The sequence below is a fragment of the Eutrigla gurnardus genome, assembly GCF_963514095.1.
Source record: "Eutrigla gurnardus genome assembly, chromosome: 6".
Lineage (NCBI taxonomy): Eukaryota > Metazoa > Chordata > Actinopteri > Perciformes > Triglidae > Eutrigla > Eutrigla gurnardus.
Window position 1 is genome coordinate 29,010,792 of NC_139920.1, and position 20,071 is coordinate 29,030,862.

The 20,071-nt window shown below is 43.1% G+C and overlaps 2 protein-coding genes across 4 annotated transcripts in view; one reads left to right on the top strand and one right to left on the bottom strand.

Annotated features, from left to right (window-relative positions):
• Positions 1–2,193: 2,193 nt before the first annotated feature.
• dio1 (iodothyronine deiodinase 1) lies at positions 2,194–4,599 on the bottom strand. Of its 2 annotated transcripts, XR_014597265.1 has the most exons (5): positions 4,211–4,599; positions 3,987–4,130; positions 3,443–3,642; positions 2,915–3,162; positions 2,194–2,762 (listed from the first exon to the last, which is right to left on the bottom strand). XR_014597265.1 is itself a non-coding variant. In XM_084011055.1 (4 exons), exons 1-4 carry the CDS (start codon positions 4,545–4,547, stop codon positions 3,097–3,099), a joined length of 747 nt encoding a protein of 248 aa, XP_083867181.1. In that variant the 5' UTR covers positions 4,548–4,599; the 3' UTR covers positions 2,194–3,096. The 2 variants fall into 2 exon arrangements, 1 of the variants encoding a protein (XP_083867181.1); XM_084011055.1 differs by having other exon boundaries at positions 2,194–3,162.
• Positions 4,600–8,676: 4,077 nt separating this feature from the next.
• Positions 8,677–20,071, top strand: part of glis1b (GLIS family zinc finger 1b) — a 68,600-nt gene continuing 57,205 nt past the window's right edge. For both annotated transcript variants that reach the window (XM_084011866.1, XM_084011867.1), the window contains exons 1-2: positions 8,677–8,914; positions 9,006–9,336. In XM_084011866.1, coding sequence (XP_083867992.1) covers positions 9,051–9,336 — 286 coding nt within the window. In that variant the 5' untranslated portion in view covers positions 8,677–8,914; positions 9,006–9,050. The remainder of the gene's footprint in view (positions 8,915–9,005; positions 9,337–20,071) is intronic.

Genomic DNA, 20,071 nt, shown 5'->3' on the forward strand with positions numbered 1-20,071 from the left:
GTAATAATAAACTTAGTTTAAAGAGCACTTTTCCTACAAGAGATGAAGCTCAAAGTGCTTTACAAAGGGCAAATGGACAATAAAGACGATGCTTGAAGGTATAAACAGTCCTTTAAGAATAACACAAATTAGAGAATTGGTTACAAAACAAAATCCTATATAATCCACTTTTGTAGAAGATTACAACAAAGTTTTCACTGTAATTGCATAAAAAGCATCCTGTGAAAATCCCTTGGAGCATCCACAGATCCTGATGCACTAATAACTAAACCTGCAAGAGAAGGCCGATGGGTGCTTGTTTTATCTCTTGGAGACTACATTTTTAAATAAGTGTACTCCTCGCCTTGTCCTGCTGTCTCCCAATGAGGAGGGGGTTTGCTGCATGGATTTTTCCTGTGTGTGGTAAGAATATAAATCTCAAAATACAAATGGTTTGCAGCTGTTAAAACGGTCACAGAGGATCTCTATTTATTTATTTTACGAGGGTTCATTTAGAAGCTCTGTGTTGTGTTTAGTCAATATCTATTCATCGCCCCCTGCTGGAATGCAGCTGGGAGGTCTGATCATTAGCTGAACATTAAATTTAGAGCTTTATGTATCCCCAAAGTCGAGGAAACTCCAGATCTCTCGTTGTGATATTTGTGTGTTCCCTGGATTCATGCTATTCTCTAAATGTATAGATTGGTTTCCTGTTGTGTGGAGAATAAAAATATTTAAAAAAATCAATCTAAAAGGTGAAAATATGCATCTGTAAACCTCTTCAAAGGCCTCGTTGGTTGGTCAGTGAGGATAATATGCAAATCGGCACAAAAGACGAATAAAGTGCATCTTATACAAACATTAAATGGGATTCATCCGTTTCTTTGAAGGCTAAATGATCTTTCAAGTGATTCAAATTCATCCAGATGGGTCCCTCCAGTGTCTGAGAGCCCAGAAGAACAACAGCTGCTCTCCCGTTGGAGTAAAAATAGCTTCACACTGCCCTCTGGTGGGCTTCAGAGGAACCTCCTGCTTTGCAGAGACCTCTGGCCTAATCACAATATTTCCACGCCCTAAAAAGCAACCGAATACACCGCACAAGGCTCCTTTGGTTTTTAATTACAGATTGGGACATGAATCTTAACAAAAGTCCACGGTTGGGAGGATCTGACAGCGTTCTGGTTCCTGTCTAACAATAGGAAGCCAGGCGAAGCTGCTGCTGCTGCTGCTGCTGCTGCCGGCTGCTCTCCACAGGATGTGGCCTGGCTGGGCGGCAGCCAAGCCTGCTCTCCAACGCTGGAGCAGCACAATTAAGGTTATGAAAGCAGCAAGACACAACACCGCTTTGTTCGCCAATTTATCCTCGCAGTAGACTTGTAACCCTGAGCGATGATCCTGTTGTTCATTTTAAAGTCATGTTTGGATTCTGTCACAAGGCCCTTTTATATATTAAGATGTGATTTTTTTCAACAGGGTCACATTAACGTTATGTGACCTGACCACTGTTGCTGCTATTGTGTGCATTATAAAAAGATATATTAATGAGAACATTAAAATACAAACGTATGAGCAGCTTATTCATTTAGAAGTGGAGAAGCTACAGCAAATACAGGAGGAAAGACGATAAAACAACAGATATGACTGGCTTTTTCCACTACATCGTTAAAACATTGACATCGAAAAAGCAACACACTCGTGTTTCACTAAATAATAACTCTATAGAAGACTTTTAGTTGGATAGCGAGGGTGTTATTCTGCAGCGTTTTAGACACGCTGGAGGGCAAAATCAATGGATGTGCAAAGATTAGATAGTTAGGCATTAACTGCCATCAGGGCCTGAATGGCACACGTCACGACTGGCATGTATGCACTTGTTAAACTTGGCACGACCCTTGACCCTCCATCCAGACGAGAAAGCAAACCGTTGGCTTGTCACGTGGTGCGAGAATTAAAAACAAAAACGTGTGTGTGTGTGTTTCACGGTGACAAAAGCTGCAACTACAGACGTTGTTTGGAACAATGGCTCACCTGCTGCTTTTCATTTGAGCGACTCGTGATTTAGCTGCTTCATTTCATCCAGCTATGTTGGCTTGCTGTGGGTGAGGGGGGAGGATGGAAACATTCAAACTGATGGGCTGAACAAACGGAGTGAATACATTGAACTGCAACACAATTCAAGTCACATGTTGCGGATGCATTGAGAACACATCCCAGGTTATTCTTTATTATGCTCTGATGCAAACATACAAAAATACATTCAAAAAGGAAATGCAGACCGTTTAACGAGATGCTTATTACACTCGTCTCATCATAAAACGCTCCTCAGTAATCCAGAGGAGGCCATCTTTCAAGTAATCCTTCATCAGATTACAGTCACCCAGAGGTTTGCACTGCAATCATCATTAAAAAGAATCTTCCTGTGAAATCACCTCGGAGCATTCATGGACAAGAGGAAACATTCATTAACGCAGCGCACGATGCTGATGCTAAACTGACCCACTGAGCACAAGACGTTGCCTCTGTGCTTTAGCTCTCAAGTAGAGCCTGAATTTAGACCAAACTCACAAGATGCTGAAACTACTGAAGTCTTACTTTTCACAACAACTTGTATTTAAAGTAGATGACACAGACAAATAGGTGTCCTATAAACATCTAATGCTCAGTGGGTAATAAACCTACTGTACTGACAGATATACGACGACTCTGCTAAATCTAAATGTAATGTAAAAGTGGGAAACAGGGGTTTTCATGGACTTAAGTTAAGACAACTTGGGTGACGTCTCCTGTACATTTAGCGATACCTTGAACACAAACTCTTGACTGGGATTCTCTCTGTGTTTCACTCCATCTGGCTACGGAGGCCAGCGGTTTAACCTGCAGCGGTCACTCAGAAACAACCAGCCAATTCAAGCTTGGAGGGTGACAGTAGACGTACGTTTTCAGCAATAAAAGTAATACTTTTAAGCACGAGACTCCAGAGATCAGCTAAAGGACTACATGTAGATTCCCGATGTAGAGTAATAAACAGTGGTGTTGACCCCTTTTCCCCGCCGGACACCAGTAGGGTTGAGGCTGGTCAGACGGCAAATACGTGGTCGTGACTTGAAACAACTGTTTCTATTTCATCTTGTCCAGGAAAGAACGCACCTCCGCCGGATCGTAATCCCAAGGCCCCAAGCCCCCCTGGAGACCCCGGAGAGGAGCGTTAACCACACGAAGCATAACATGACAACAAGATGACACTTTTGTTATCAATAGAATGAGGACATACCAACGTCAGAGGCATGCTCGTGCCTTTAAACAAACGCATAATTATACATTCCTGGCGTGCCGAACACGAGTGGCTGCATGCCAACAATTTGAGTGTTGTGTGTGTGGGTTTCTTTTATTGCGAGTACAGATAGCGTTGGGACCTTTACACCCACAACACTGCCATGTTGCCGTCAGTGGCGCGACGTCTCACCTTGTAGACGACTTTGCCGGCCTGCAGCACGTACAGCCTCTCGGGCAGAGCGCCGTACTTTATGGCAGAGGCGTCGGTCATGTGGTCCACGACCACCGGACACCGGGGCTCCTCCTGAACCAGGATCTGGGCCGCGGACAGCCGGTCCTCCAGGCTCCGGTGCTGGTTGATGTCAAAGTTGTTGGCGAAGGCCCAACCGTCTGACGCCAGGAACAAAAGAACGTGGGTTACGCTGGAAGTGGACGTGGAATGTACAGAACACTGCAGTTCTGGAACATGTGACGCACGTGGACGTTGCATAAGTGCATTACGGCATCAGAGTTCATGCAGTTTCTTTGAGGCGCCTGGAAACTTCTGGACACAGAGATACATCTCACATAGTGAAATTTAAACATTTTTATCGAATCAAAGACTCAATTTTATTGTATAATATAATATGTAACGACTTTCCAGGAGTTTATCCTGATGCATTTTTACGTCTCGTAAATAAATGTCTTATTTCCAGCAGTAACAACTTCAGCTTACGTCATCAGGACCGTCTCACCTGTTGAATGCGCCTCGGCGATGTAGACCACAAGAAAGTCCGCCACGTCGCTGAAGTCCTCGACGAGTTGCTTGAACTCCTCAAGTTTGAAGATAAACGGGGGTCAGGTGCAACTTCCAAAACTCAACACCAGCGGTCTGTTGCCTGCAGACATACATACATACAGCGGTAGTTAGGAGCACCGTGACGTGCATGCATGGGGGGGGGTGAACGTCATCACGCACCTCTCAGGTACTTGCAGATGCTGGTCGTCTCTCCGTCCAAGTTGACCACCGGTGTGTCCGGCGCGCTCCCTCCCGTGAACGCGTCCTGGCCCAGCGACAGCCACATGTGGTGCGCGGCGGTCCTGAGGAAGCTCAGCGAGGCGAACGTCAGACCCCAGTCCTCGTACTTGAATTTGGGATTCTGAGTCATGGTGGTCCTCTCGCCCATTTTCAGGATCAACTTCTTGGCGAGACTCGGCGAAATGACGCGCGTGACCAGGACGAAGAGATTGACCGCCACTAAATAGCAGAACAAGCACGCCGTCGACAGATACACCCACACCCGGTGGAAAGACATCCTCGCTATTGAAGCGGAGGACTCCCGTCTTCACGGCGCCTCCAGCGACACTGACGGCCGGTCGTTGAACGTGTCGGTCGCCGCCCACTCTGCTCGCGTGTGACAACGGCTGCTGCCTTCAGGGCCTCCTTCAGGGCTCGGACATTTTATGTATCGCAAAGTAGTAAAAACTTTGGTGGAAATCTGAAACAAGAGTCCGTACATTGATGTTAATGTTTTCATCTCACATGAAATCTCAGTTGGAAACGACGGACTAGATTTTCATAATAATTTATATTAAATAATACATTTTTGGGCTGGTGTTGCAATTTGCGGTCTGTATTTAGCACATTTCTGACTTTGGTACCCCAAACGTAATGCTGCCTTAAAGTGGTATCAAAATGATGGGAAATACGAGTTTCCAACTCGGAAATTAATCACAGTGGGGAAAATAATTTTGAGTTCCCGAGTAGGGGTGACCAGAACATTTCAACATGGCGTTGAAGAGGACAGATTCAGTAAATGTATAGTACGTAATTCTTTATTTTTAACAGTGCAACGCATATTAGCTGTTATGTACATAATTGTAACCTGTTATCCATGTACATTGAATTATATATCAATGATATTAATCGTTCTAACCATAACAAATGGACTACAGTCTGCTAGCAAGTGCACCATGTAGTCAAAAAAGCATTTCCCCAAACCTTTCATCCGCCATTTTTTAAGCACTTGAACATGACAATCCCGTAATTCCGATCACGAGTGGGAAGCCGGATCTTCCGACTCGCACTTGAAGGCAGCATTAGCCTTCTACAAGATCCGTTTAGAAACCCGAGGTTAGCTAGCTAGCTAGCGTTACCGACACAAGCTTTTAGAGAGAAACTACATATTTTCGTGATATCGCAGATGTTTATCTAGCTACGAAACCAACGTTCTGACCGAATATTACTATACTAAATATAATATAATAATACTAAACGAGTCGAAAACACTAGAACAACAGGACTAGCATAACCATAATCTCTCTCAGTTGACGGAAGAGCCGCGTCATCACCATCTACTATCTTAAAGACTAGCTGGTTTATAATATGTCGAGGTTACAGGACATTTATATCAGCGACGACACGGAGACTACAAAACAAACACTTAACGACATTTAGCTTAGCTGTGGGCGTTAGCAGAGAGTGAGGGAGTTGTAGTTCCATCGGAAATGGCGGTTTAAAGTGTTGCCTTAAAGGAGTCATCACCAGGAAATCGCAATTTCTCTTGTTAAAACATGCATATCTGTGTTTGACCTCAGTTGAAACTTGCCTGAAAGGCTGGAGTTTGAAAGTGGCGCCGTTTTTTCGCTTCTGCTCTTTTTCCGAACAGGAATAGCACACAAGGGTGTGCATTCCTAAAGCACGAGATTTTGATTCTGCGCCTTCGGTGACGTCACCGTGGCGGCTACTTGCATAAGCCCACCCCTCTTTCACCACCCAACCCCCCCCCCGTCCGCTACCTGAAATCGCCGAAGCGCCGCCATTATGTTTTGGAGTCTGCATGCAGGCAAGCCCCCCCGGCTCTGTCCTTCCTGCGGCGAATCAACGCGCGCCTCATTACATATTATACAATGCACATCCGGACCAGTCAAAACCTCGCGCGTAATCTCGCGTGATAAAATCGCGGTACGAAAAAGGGTCAGAACAAGCTCAATGTTTGATTAAAATTTTTTTTTTTTTTTCTAATAAGTTTTACGAATTGATCCAAAGCGATCCAAGGGGGGCTGGATACCTATAAAACCAGGTTATGACTCCTTTAACAACGGCTAGTCGTGTGGTTAAAATACTCGACATGGACATCCGACTTCAGTCCTCCTTCCCGCCACATGCTGGACGTAAGTGTGATTTAAATTCAATGGTGTGTTCAACTACTGCCACCTGGAAAATGTTGGGCTAGCTAGCTCACCTTTAGTTGCTCAATGAAGTTGCTGTCTGGTGCGTTTAGGTTGAGACACGTACGTTTGTCCTAATTCTGTGAATAATTGTGGATGTTTTAATGTTGACATGTCAAAACCTTTTCTGATTTAGGTCTTGCACACCTGGTTCACCACAGTGATGGATGTTTTCTGCCTTGCTGAATATTTTTAGTTAGTTTATATTATCGTGAAGCTTCTGCAATAAAGGGAAATAATAGGTTTGGCCTTTTAAAATATAACGTGCATATATATTAACAGCTAACTGCTATATTTACTGCTAAATCAGTAATTCTCAAAGACAGGAGATTTTATTATGGTCGAAAGCCATTTATGTCTGCAGTACACATTTGAGCCACACGAGGGAGCCTGAATGTTCGTATCGTTCTGATAATAACCTTCTTATAACACCATGAAGTAATTAACATGTGCATATATTTTCATTACCATGCATCAAACAAAGGCTCCCAGTCTGCCTGTATTTATATTTCTGCCTTATTTTACTGTTTTCTGGACATCACTTCTGACAATGTGACTACATATTTTAGTTTTAATGACTTACACAGTTTTTTTTTTTAAGTTTTTTTTTTACCCCTCCTGCTTCTGGGACCGTTGCTTGGATACGACCCATCATTGAACGCTGCCTTCATTTTGATCTGAACTACACATCTGTTCAGTTTTGTGACTTACATCTTGAACGGTTGCAACACCATTGTGGTGATCAATAGTTTGAGCCAGATGTCATATGAGTTCTTCTTTGGTGATGGAGGCCTTTTCTAATTTTACTGGTGGGAGGAAATTCAAATTCAGTCAATCTTTTTTTTTTTTTTTTTGAGGTGATGTAATATTTTTAACAGTGGAGAACAAGCCTCTTTTGTTATAAGGATATACATATCCAAAGTTTTTTTTTTTACTTGACCCATTCATTTGGACAAATGATGAATACAAACCACTTCTGTGGTAGTTTTGGTTTCTCCGGGACCCCAGTTTTTCCCGATGACAAGATGGAAACAATATCAGCATCACTTTTCCCTGCTGAAGGGAATATCTCAGTTACTCATGTCGTCCATGTTCATGTGTGTGAGCAGTGGTGTAGTGGAGGGTATACGCAGGTATACGGGGTATACCCACTTCTTTTTCTGGTGGTTTACAGTATACCCACCTATCAGCCAGAAAGCCATTGGAATATATGGGAGAGTATACTCACTTCCTCCTCTGTAACCTACCCATCTACCTAGCAGTACACCCACCTCATCAACTTCCACCACACCACTGTGTGTGAGTTAACATTTCCACAGCACACAAAGGCAGCATCAGATCTGGTCCTACCCGTCCTGCATTAATGCATTTTTTACAGGCCAGACCTCAGAACTTGTTCCTTTGTTTCACCTTTTAGCCTATAATCATGTATGTGGTTAACGTTGTTTTTTTATCAACTCTGACCTAAATTGGGATTCTTCTCCCTTCCACAAAAAGGCCACCAGGTGGCGCTGCGGAATAGCGCTGCACACGTAAATACTGTGGCTGAACACCAGCTCTCTCAGCACTTTAGTTTATCACAGGAAAGAACACTTTAATCCGTAATCATGACATGACAGATAATTATTTATTTTTAGTTCGGTCTAATTTAAACGCCAATTTTTAAAATATAATTAGGTGATTGTTCTGATAAATTGTTTATTTGTTATTGTTTTTTGTTTTTTTTGCAGTCAGACATAATGAACCATGCCTACAAAAAAATAACGAATAATGAAATATAACTCGAATAATAAAATATAACTAAGTTTTTTCACGTTTGTATCCACAAATTGAGGAGGGAGGTTTGGAAACATATCAAATAATTAAAGCTAAATTACGTAAAATTCTCTGCTGTATGAGAATGAACAGATTTCTCAGCCTGGAATAATGACAGCTGCAGAGTCCTGAGTGCTCCCGAAAATCAATAAATAATTTAAAAATCATCACAATAATCATTGAAAATCATCATTAAATATCACATCGTGGTTGTATTGACCATGACTGATATGGTCAGCAGCGTTAGTGAATGACGTGTTTTCACAAAGAGCTCAGAACGCGACTTTGCTCTACATGTCAAGTGTCACGGCGCGGGCGCGCGCAGTAGTTGGCGCGCGCTCCAGATCCAAGCTCCGAAGTGCAAACAGCTGTCTTAAAGCCGATCTCATCCTCCCACAGAAACACGGACACCGTCTCCATTGGTGCTCCCGGATCCTCCGGAGCGGCGGCGGATCGGTCGGGTGCCAATCAGAGAGAGGGGGGAGGGGGAGGAAGGAGAGGCGCGTGTGATGCTGATGAGCCTCACTGAGAGGATGCTATCGATCAGGCTCGCAAGAGGCTCTCCCCTGCACTCTGTCTAACATGCTCATGTGCGCAATTCCACCTTTCCCCGTTGCTCACTGGGTCATCGAATAAGGTAGGTGTCACCTTTCCCCCTTAAACGCACGTGACATCCAAGCCGTCCTCGTGTTGTGATTTTATTCGCGTTTTTCTTTCCTCTCCCGCAGGTAATGTGAGAAGCGAACACACCGCATGGGAAAGCCGAGTCCTCAATGCAGAACCCCTCAGCGCTGTTCGGGATGGTGAGCCACTGTCAGACCCCCGCCTTCGCCGACTTCCCCGGACTGTCGCTGTCCGTGTACGGCAGCAAGGCGGACATGTGCGCGCGGCGCGCCGGCAGCAGCGGCGGCTTTGGGTCGCAGATTTGCCACCGGAGCTCCCTCGACAGCCCGACCCACATGAACTGCGCCAGCCCGAAGAGGCTCAGCGCGCCCGACGAAAAAGTGCACCCGGCGGCCAAAGCGCCGCGCTCGTGCCTGTCTCTCCCACCCGCGCAAGGTAGGTCCCCCCCCCCCCAAAAGTCCACTTTAAGTGATGCTGTTGCAGCGGAAATGTTAAAGTTGAGTGATTTCTGACCGCGATGGATGCTGTAGTGAAAGTTAACGTCATCAGTATTATCCCTCGTATTAAAACAAACTAAGAGAATTACAATAACACATTTGCTCCAACAGCAGCTGTGTCAGTCTTTTAGCCAATTAGAGCAATTAGCCGTCTCTCTGGTTGGTTTAGATGAAAGCCTGTTGCTTCCATATGGCTCCTCCAGAGCATCCTTTAAAGGCAGCTGCTCCGCGTGTTTATGTTGAGAGCCCCGTTTGCAGTTTCAGTGAATTAGGTCTGCTAATTAAATCCAGAACTCACTTGGATCCTCGGCCAATTCATAAATTACACCAGAATCAAAGTCTGTGTGTAGCCTACAGTATGTGAAGCAACTGTGCCGTCTCTATGGATGCTAACAAAGCATGGCAACGTTTAGTTCACGTTTAGTATATATATATATATATATATATATATATATATATATATATATATATATATATATATATATATATATATATATATATATATAAATAAATAAAACAACAATAATGTTCATCTAAAGGATAATTAGCTCAAATGGCTCAATTATCAGAATTAGTGCTTTACAAAAAAAAAATGTAATAAACCGGCTCATCAGAAAGCTAACATTTTCAAAACAATTCCGTGGATGAAATGAGCACTGTCAAACAGATAGCGTTGGGAGTGGAAACTGGGCTTGGAGTGTGTGTGGAAGGCTGCTCCATCCTGTTTAGACAGAGTGTTGTTGTGAGAGGGCGGAGGTAATTACAGCCCCCATCCGAAATTATGATTAGACGGAACAGACTTTTATATTAGCAATCATCCTTGCAGCAAGAAGAGGATCAACGGATTTGATTATTGTTTCTTCTCACTAAACACAAACCATATGTCTGCCGAATGTGTTTCAGCATTTTATGAGTTCTGCCGGAGCACAGTCGCCCTCAGCCCTCCATCCCCAGCATCCCCGACCAGAATGAATCGTCTCATTGTCTCCGCGACGCTTTTGAACTCGCTTCCCGTAAATTGTGGGAACGGGAGATGTGTTATGCGTTTGTGGATCATGTCGAGGAGATTAACGTTGAAGCGGACACATGTCTGTTTGTTTGGTTCCGACTCTGTGAGGCAATTGGGTGATATTTTAATCGTTTCAGTATCTTGCGGGTTTATGAATTGAAATAGTTTCCTCTTCCTCTTTGGAGTTAAAAAACAACAAACCCCAACATGGACTTGCTATCTCTACCCTGTATGAATATGCACTGTGTTGTCGGCATTTTGTGTTGTTTTATGGTCTCCTATGGTGAGCACGGAGTATGAAAGTGATCTCGGTACTCATCAGTCTTTTGTATCATGCCTCATTTCAGACCGATCGTATTACATACTCCCATTTGGGGACAGAGCTGGAGTTGAAACTGCATTGCTTTAGATTTATATGAAAGGAATCTTTGAACAAACACAGGCTGTAATATTTATCCTGACGGAGACACCGGAGGAGGAACCTCACCTCAGATTCTGACCTTTTAGGTGTGCACCCTGTTGTAAAATGTCAACAATTATATATATATATATAAAAAAAATATAAAATATAGTGAGCTGCTTGTGTGTCATTGAATCCTAAATACGCTCTGAGATGATTGCATTCAGTGCGGCTCTCTTGCTTTCCTGCTACTCCCAAAAATGCAAATCTACGCTGCATGCTCATTTTTTTGTCAGCTTGTGTGTGTTCACAGTAGATGTGAGTGAGAGTGAAAGATTTGAACGCGTACATTAATGAAGAAGTGACGTTGTGTCCAGACTTTATACAGGCCAGGCATCCCGAATGAAAGAAAAAAATTCAACCACACGGTTTTCAATGCCATTTTAATTTTAAGAAATATTCCCAGCGTAAATCCAGGGACAATTATTCATTATTTTTCTTCACGTCAAGTTGCAGCTAATGTACTAATACTGTGTGTTGCTGATCGGCGGATCATCCTTCCACTGCGAGTCCACTGTGCTATAAATATTAGCGCCCACCAGCAAAGAAAATATTTAGCCTGCAAAGAAAAACACTTGACCCCTCTTGAAAACGAACATCAGGTTTGAACGGTGTGTGTACTCTAGCATCATTCGATACCGTACTGAAGTTTCTCCTGGCTGCCGAGTGTGTGTGTGTGTGTGTGTGTGTGTGTGTGTGTGTGTGTGTGAGTGTGTGTGAGCGTATTTGAGGGAAAATGTTTGTGTTGTAGGAGCGTGTGCCGGAGTCCCAAACTCCCTCTGGCTGATAAATGCAGAGGTCTGTCTGTTGATTCAGCCTCTTATGAGATGACTCATGGATTAAATCATTGTCACAGCTTTTTTACATTTCTGTGGGCATTTTGTTGTCTTTTGCCAGCAAACATCACCGTGACATGTTTTCTATAAGCCTGTATTTATACACACCTGTATGCAAGCACACACAACGCAGCCAGCATCCATTATAATACATGCAGCATATGGTGAACACATATACACAGTTTATTTTTTTTTTTTTGTGGTGAAGTGGCATTGGCACCAATGTTGAATTGACTGAAAATGACTGAGTTTCCTGTGTTTTCCCCAGCAGCATTTGTAGCCGTCGGAGTGCGGGGCGATAATCTGACTGTTATGAGAAACAAGCAGCCCCGCTTTGAGCCTCGGCTCCGTCCAACGCTTAATGAAAGCTTACCAGTAGCTTGTGAATAGTTTGGGTTGTGTGTGTGTGCACAGAGAAACGCATGACGTGATTTTTGGTGAAGTCACACATTCTAATCAAACTATGTGGTCGAGTTATTATTATTCTTTATAGGAGCAGGAGTTGGCATTCATTTTTCCCTGTATTTTCTCCGCGGGTTGGATTTCATTGTTTTTTCTTCATAAAAACAAAATTCTTATGAAAAAAGTAATTCATAAATCAAATGTTCCAAAAATATACTTTTATTATACTATACTTAAATATGTATAATTCATTCAAGTACTCAGGAAACTGCTGCTCCCATTTAACATGTCTTGGTGACCCAGTGCCTTTCATGGGTCGTTGTTTAGAGTAAATCCTCAGATTTGTGTCACATAAAATATTTATACAGCTATAATTCTGGGCAAATGTTTTCTTCCGCTGTTTGAATTGCTTAAATTACTCGAGACTCATAATCGCTTTGAGTTTGGCTTTGACATATGCTCAAATTATATTATTTATTCACCTTGGATTTCTGTGTTTTCTTGTGGTTTTGACTTGTGAGCCAGTTGTCATTTAGTTGCGCTCTCTACTCGTGCTTTGTTAACTTTTCGCTGAATGCTGGAGAGACCGGAGGGATGCTGCTTCATCCTCGATCTTTAGAAACGTATTCCTAACGGATTGCTGGATCTCCAGGAGGAAATGAGACTGCGGGTGACGAAGCGCAAATATTGAGAAGTGTGAAATGAGATTAGATTTTAAATCGGCCCCTTTTTGTAGATGAAATAAATAAGAGCATTATGATGACGATGTCTCCCACAGTGTGACTATTGGATCAGTAATTCACGATGGTGTCATATTCCGGTTTGAGCAATCTATCTGTGAAATTTAAATTTCCAGAATTTTGATAAGATCAGTGTAACCCTAAAGGTCCAACATCTTCCCCGGAGCTATTTAAGGAGGAAACTGTCGAGCAAGCTAATTTGGATGAGCCTAATCAAGCTTCTGCCATTCGGCATTGAATTAAAATGTGTGTGTGTGTGTGTGTGTGTGTTGTTTAGGGCACAAATGTTGCTCTTTATTTAAAAAAAAGAACCATTTTTGAATTGTACTCCAGCAAAAGTGAAAGCCACTTCTGTCTGCTACAATGAGAACACGTTGTACGATTATCTGAGGATCCCGACGTCACTCGTCAGTCGTGCCGGAAGGTTCTAGCAGCTATTCCTCCCAGATGTTGGAACGACCAATCAGCCCTCAGAGGCAACATTTAGCTGTCACTGCTGCTAAAAGAGATCTGACCTTTAATTGAACCTGCGGTTCACTCGGTTTTCACCGCCGAGGTTAACCCATATTTTTTTTTATTTTGTCACCACATTGTGAGGATGTTATACGATACACTTTTTGGTATTTCTGCACATAATTTGTCAACAGGAACTGACAAACAGATAATACTCCTCTTCTGCTTTTTTGCCCTTAAATCATGTGGTGCTATACATGCGGGTTTGTTTATGTATGTCCAAGTTGTAAAGTGATAGCATTCTTCTCACCAGTTTTCTCACCAGTCAGTACATTCCCGTGAGCCAAGGAGAGCGCCTCGGATCACGGCTTTTGCGTCTTTGTATGAGCTCAGCAGTGAGTTATGGGCGAATGCGAGGGTGCTGCTAGGGAAGGGTGTTGCAGGGTGTAATGTTTGCAGCATGTTCCATTGATTCATAAAGCGGAGGCCCGGTGATGATTCCGCAGCGGTATTCCCGTAAAAACCTCTGTCTGGCTGAGACGCTGAGGAGGGAATGCTGGGTAATGGAATGAGAGCACTTCCTGAGTCACAGCCACTAGAGAGGGAGAGTGAGAGAACACCCCTAGTCTGGCATCTGCTGGGCTGAATCACCTCCATCAAACTTGGCTGGGAATTCACGTGATGCGTGTGGAAACGGGAGATAAGTGGCAGAAGACGACGACGACGACGAGTGATGCATCAACTTGACTGAGGTTGGATTCAAACAAGAGGAGAGGAGGAGATTTATAGGAGGTTGTGGCTGTTGAGTGGCTCCTGATTGGTCCTCTGAAGTTGCAAAATGAATATGTGCATGTGTGAACCCACAAACCAACGGACACGAAGCTTAGAATTTTAGCGCTTCCACCTCTCCTCTGTCCTTTTCCCTCTCCTCCATGGTCTGCCAGTCAGGTCAGATGTTCTCATTCTTATGTGACCATTGTGGTATGAATATTGCATCTCACTATAACCAAAGGAATTCTGTCTTTCGTTCTGCCAACGAAATCCAACCAGTCACACAGCAAAACATGATCTGGTTTGAGTAAGTGTCGAAATATCACTGGAATACCAGAAGAAATGTGCTATGGGTCTCGGTTTAATCAAGAAAAAGCTGCAGAGTTGGCTCAGATATGTCATCATAAAAAAATATATTTTTAGTCTAAACCCTGCCCCGAGAAGTTTCACACACACACTCCCAGGAATAAGCTGCCAGGTCTTTGTGAATTGGAACAGATTTGTTTTTACTCTTTAACTGTTCGTGGCAAAGATAAAGAAACACGTCGTCTCTTCTCTCTGATTCCTTTCCTCCTGGACAGACATGCCACAGCTGACCACACGTCTATAGAGTCTGTGTTACTCATGCATTTTCAGACGGCAGCGACTCCTCTCGCAGACCTCTCCGTGTATGACTGAGCACACGGGTGGGTTTTTGATTTACATCTCGGCTGTGCCACTTGCTGTTCTTGGCTTGACGCTGCTGTGTTTCATCAAAGAAAAATCCGCTCCACTCTCGACTGTGGCGGTTAAGACGGCCGTCCGCCGCTGTGCTAGAGCTGCCAGAGCTGACTGGGCCTCGCAGCTGTCAGCTGGAGAGAGAGAGACACAGAGAGAGACAGAGAGAGAGAGGGAGAGATGGCAGGATCCAGGCTTTACTGAACTCCCTAAACAAGCTGTAAGAACAGATTGTTTGAGTGTGAAGGGCAGTTTTGGGAATCTATCATGAGGAGGCCTCCATTTAATCTTTCCCATGCTGATACAGAGAGTATCCTACTACTGTATCAGCTGTGTATGTCATTTTAACTGTGATCAAGATGTGAGTAACATTCAGTGTGTAATACTTTCTAAGTGTGCATCACTTCTTAGGAAACGGATCATCATTTTAAAATCGCCTCACCAACATTTTCAAATGCTCAACGTGTTGAAATGATGTCTGAAATTGCCTTTTTTTGGGGGGGTTTTATAAGGCTGGTCATGTTGGAGATGAATCAGCCAGCCAATCAAAGATCGGCTCCAACCGAGTGGTCAGAAACAAATGGGCAAACATGATGCGATCCGAGGTTGTTTTAATGCCTTCATTAGAGCGGAGGGGAACGCAGCCAAAAAGCCAGAGTTTTATCCTCTCTCTTGTTCTCTCTCCGTCTCTGCCAGGAAGCTGCCATGGGGCAGTGCCCAGTCAGCTCACTGCACCATTGGCTGGCGCAGCCCCAGAGGACTATGAAAGACATTATAAAGTCTAATAGTGCAGTTTATATACTTTTTTAGTGCTTGTTAATGGAAGCCCAGCATTCTGGAAGAATTACTTACTTTTCTAGTCGTGTGCATTGCAATACTGTACTGACTGGTAACCAGGACTAATAAGTGCACAAAGTAGGACTAAAGTTTGCTTTGATAAAAAGTACGGTGAACGATGTGAATCCGCATCAACTTGCACTTGTTTCGGACTCAGATATTCAGATGTGCATAATGTCTTGGCAGATAGACATCTGCACGCCTTATTGTCCTAGAAAGAGAGCCAAGTTTCATCACACAGTTAAAGCACTGGCAAGCAAATGTTGAGTCAAGATTTATTATAGCGTATTGATACGTCAGGGCCTCTAAAGGTTCCATCAGTTCATCCGATGTTCATCCGATGTCAGCACGCAGGCAGCGTTGTAACACAGGTGGACTGGTGTTTTGTTAAAATATTTTTTTTTTTTAGTAGAAAATCTGGACAGCACGATGCTGCATGAGGAAGTAGAGGATTTTGGGAAAGTGAGGCTGAGGCCGTGTTCACGTTAACGGTTGTAAATCCAAGTTGCAGGGAGCTGGGAGCTTGGCCAGGTTGACTCTGGATGTTAATAAAGTTTAGAGGCTCTATGCCAGCACTGTGATCTGTAATGCTTTGGGTTATTTTTACAGACTGTTTTTCCTTTTTTTTAACAGACAATTATATTTGAAAGGGAAAGCTGTTTTTCAGTGAGCTAATATCAGAGCAAGGAGATAAAGTATTTGATAAGATGCAATTTCCCATGAAGTGATGCCGTGGAGTTTTTTTCATAGTGTGGGAATACGTTGTGTATGAGAACTCCCCATGTTGCACTGAAATGGCAAACAAGACAACAATGCCTTTCACTTGTATTAATTTACTCGAGGTTCTTTAAAGTGAATGCTTTTTGTTTTCCAAGAAAGCTCCGCTTCTTCGTAGCCGCCAAACACCTGGTAGTTGTCCAACTGCAACCACAGACAGATGTAGCATTAGAGCCTAAAGGGGCATTTTGACAACACTTGTAAAAGGGGAGCGTGAGCCGTGTTGATTTGTATTCCCTGTCCATTTTCTCAGCTCATCCAAGGATCGTCTATTTATTGTCCGTCACATGTCCGTGTCTTTGTTGACTCATCGTTGAAAGAGCCAAACGGGGTGTTTGAAAGAATCTCGGATGACGCCGGCGTGTAGTTTCTCTACCAGAGATGTCTGCTTGATTTCACCCGTTGGAACTGAGAAGCTCACAGACGATCTCGTTGCTCTGTCCAGAAGTTTCCACAGGAAACGGTTAAGCCATCTGTTATCTTGCGGCTCCTGTAGTATCTGTCTGCTTTATAATCTCTATTTCTCATTGCATTGGAAAGAAAGCTGTGGTTAGTTTTGCCTGTAATCCTCAGTGAGGAAACAATCCTGCTTTAAACCGTTTTGTTAAAGACGAGTTCTGTTCCTCTCTGATTTACTGCTGCCAGGATTAAATGTCAGAGCCCTTTTCTTCATATGGTTCGTATAGCTAACTATGTGTTGTAAATGGATCCATATTACACTGACTAATAGCCTCAGTATGCACTCTTCATTAACATGCTTAACATTCCCCCCAAGACCAAGAAGTCGGCTTCTATAATAGAGTGCTTAACACAAACATCATGTTGTGTACTTAGGATCTCTTATGGGGCTTGTTGTTGGTTTTTATGAGTGAGCAGATTTCGTGCATGTGTATGCACTAATGTTTGGGTCATAGAGGAGGACACAATGGACATGGAACTCTGAACATGAAAAGCTTTTTTTAAATTTAATAAATGATACGCATACTTTTTGACAGCTAATTGGAGCGGAGATCAACCAGGGGAAAAAAGTCTAGTGATGACCAATTTTATAAACTGCAGAGTTGTTGTTTTAACAATTTTAGCTTTTTTGGCGTGACAATGAAATGTGTTGCAACACCGCTCAGCCGCTTGCTGCACATTTTCAAAAGGCAATGTTGGTTTTGAAAATGAGAAATCTCAACACTTGCTAAAGACCGCCTGATAATTTTCAATGATTGGATCACCAAAGTGATATTGTGGACATTAATTTATTTGGGGACAGCTGTATATTTATCAATATATGAAATGTTTGCTTTGGATCGCAGCCATTTCTGTTGAATTGAATCTGGTGGCAGTGAGGTTATGTAAAAAATGGACGTTGAAAGATTTGAGTCCAGTGGGAATGTAGATTAACTACGATCAAAATAACTTCACAGGACGTCAGAAATGGAAAATAAGGCTTGGCTTTATATAAGAAAAAAGCGTGACACAAAAAAGTGCACAAACTATCACTTGGCATAACTTGGCATTCATTACTCGTAGCTGCTCTGATGCACGAAAACTTCTCCCGCTCTTTTCTTACATAGCATCTGTAAAGCACGCAAAGCATTATGGGTATGTTGTTTCCTTAAAGCGAACCCTCTGTAGGCAAATACGTATGTAATCAATATCAGTAGACTGTATTATGAATTCAATTCTTTTAACTCTGTTTTTAACCTAAATAATGTAATTAGCAGCCTTTAATCGATGTAAATAGAATAACGTCACAAATTAACTAATGTAATCCAACCCAAGTTACAACAGGGAATCTGTGTGACGCGGTCGTGGCTGGCTTTACTTTACAAGGAAGCATAAACCCATCGAGGGCTTTACCTTAAAACTGATACGCTGAGCATCTTGGATCCATACAGACGAGACGCGGGTTCACACGGCTTCAGTAACCAATAAACATTCCACCAGCAGAAAATCTTTATATTTATCACCAGGAGTTTTTGACAAGAATATTGGGATGAGTACCTGGCTTTCTTCCCAGTATTACCTTCCTGAAGTCCCAGATCAAGAGGACAGATTGAGGGACTGAAGAAAGGACAGAAAAGCAAGCTCCTTTCTGTTTATCTAACTTTTGCCCTTAAAAAGGCTGCTCAAAGCGCATGATGACTAATGCCAATAAAAAGCCTAATCAGGCACTTTTAGCTCGTATCGACAGTGATCTAATAGGCATGTGTTTGAAAGCTAGAATGAATTAGGCAGCATCAGAGCCGTGACAGCCAGGTGCTGAGCACTTGGCCCAGCGCATCGGAGCCTCAGCCAATTGGAAAATGCTTTCAGAATTTATCTGCACCCTTCTCCCTTGACAAATTATTTTATTGTTCCCACACAGTTGGTTTTCATTTAGTATTTTTGGCTAATGATAGGCTGAGAGCATGTGGGCTATTGTTATTCCTTAATTCAGCATTGATGCTCTGACTGGAAGCGTTTACATCTGATAGTACACACACACACAGAAAGTACACAAATGTCCTCAGAATAAGAAACTTAAGTATAGGGTAAGAGGGCAATCTTGATATGCTTATTACTTTTTATGTGCTGCGAATGCCTCGGTGTCATGACCTTAGTGACTTTCTGTCAAACGGGGTTACGCTGCTTCCTGAAGGAACAACTTCTGTACATCTCCCCTCAGCGAACTCCAAACCCTTTTAATCACATTATGCAGTGTGTCTCATGTATCCAGACGAGTAGATGTGCTGTGTGAGAGCTGCAGATGGGAGAGATACGGTGAAACTCGCCTCACGTCCGAGCCGTGCACTCTGCCTGACCCGAGCTCAGTACATCAGGACTAGGCCGCTAATCTTTAACAAATGCTGGGAGTCTCCATGACCGGGCCCTTGCTGAGATGGCTTAGTCAAAACAGCCCCGCTGCTCCTGAACACAACCTCAGCCTCTACCTTAAGTCAAATGCTGATTAACTAACAAATACCTGCTGCTTGTTCCTCAGCATTACACAGCCCGGTGCGTTCTGCAGCCCTCCATAGAGTTTGACAGTGTGTTTGCCGTCCTGTCGTGGAACACTGGAGCCTACTGTGTTACAGGCCTTTCAGGGTTTTGCGGTAAATCAATGATTATGCAGTGAGCATCCAAATACTGCACTGAATGATGATAGTTTTATTGTTTATTGTGTAGTTAAGCGCTAACGTTTGCTATTGTGCTGCATTGTGAGAACGTGGGATTTTCCATATTGGTATACAAACAAAAATATTGTACCACAAACTGACATGTTTTCCTTTCTATCTGTAAGCATTTGTTCGACTCAAATTGTGTTTTACATTCACTGCAAAAAATAAATCACCAAAATCAGCAAATAGCCATTCACACTGACAACCATAAACCAAACAGCCAAGTTTAGGCTGCCTGGCCTGAATTTAATAATTTTGTGATTAAGATGATGACTTGGCGTCTCCGGCCGACAAGCTTAATGACTCGAAGCAGAACAAATATGGGCTTTTTGTCAAGTTTGAAATTTTATTGATGGTCATCCCCAAAGCCTCTTACTCCCCTTTGAAGAAAGCCTTTTGGTTTTACTGCTCAACACATTGCGTGGGCCGAGCCACATTTCTGTACTACTTTAGGTTTCAGACAAACAGCATGCAGTCCAGACAGCTACCAGGCTCAGGCACAGTCAGATAGTCCAGACA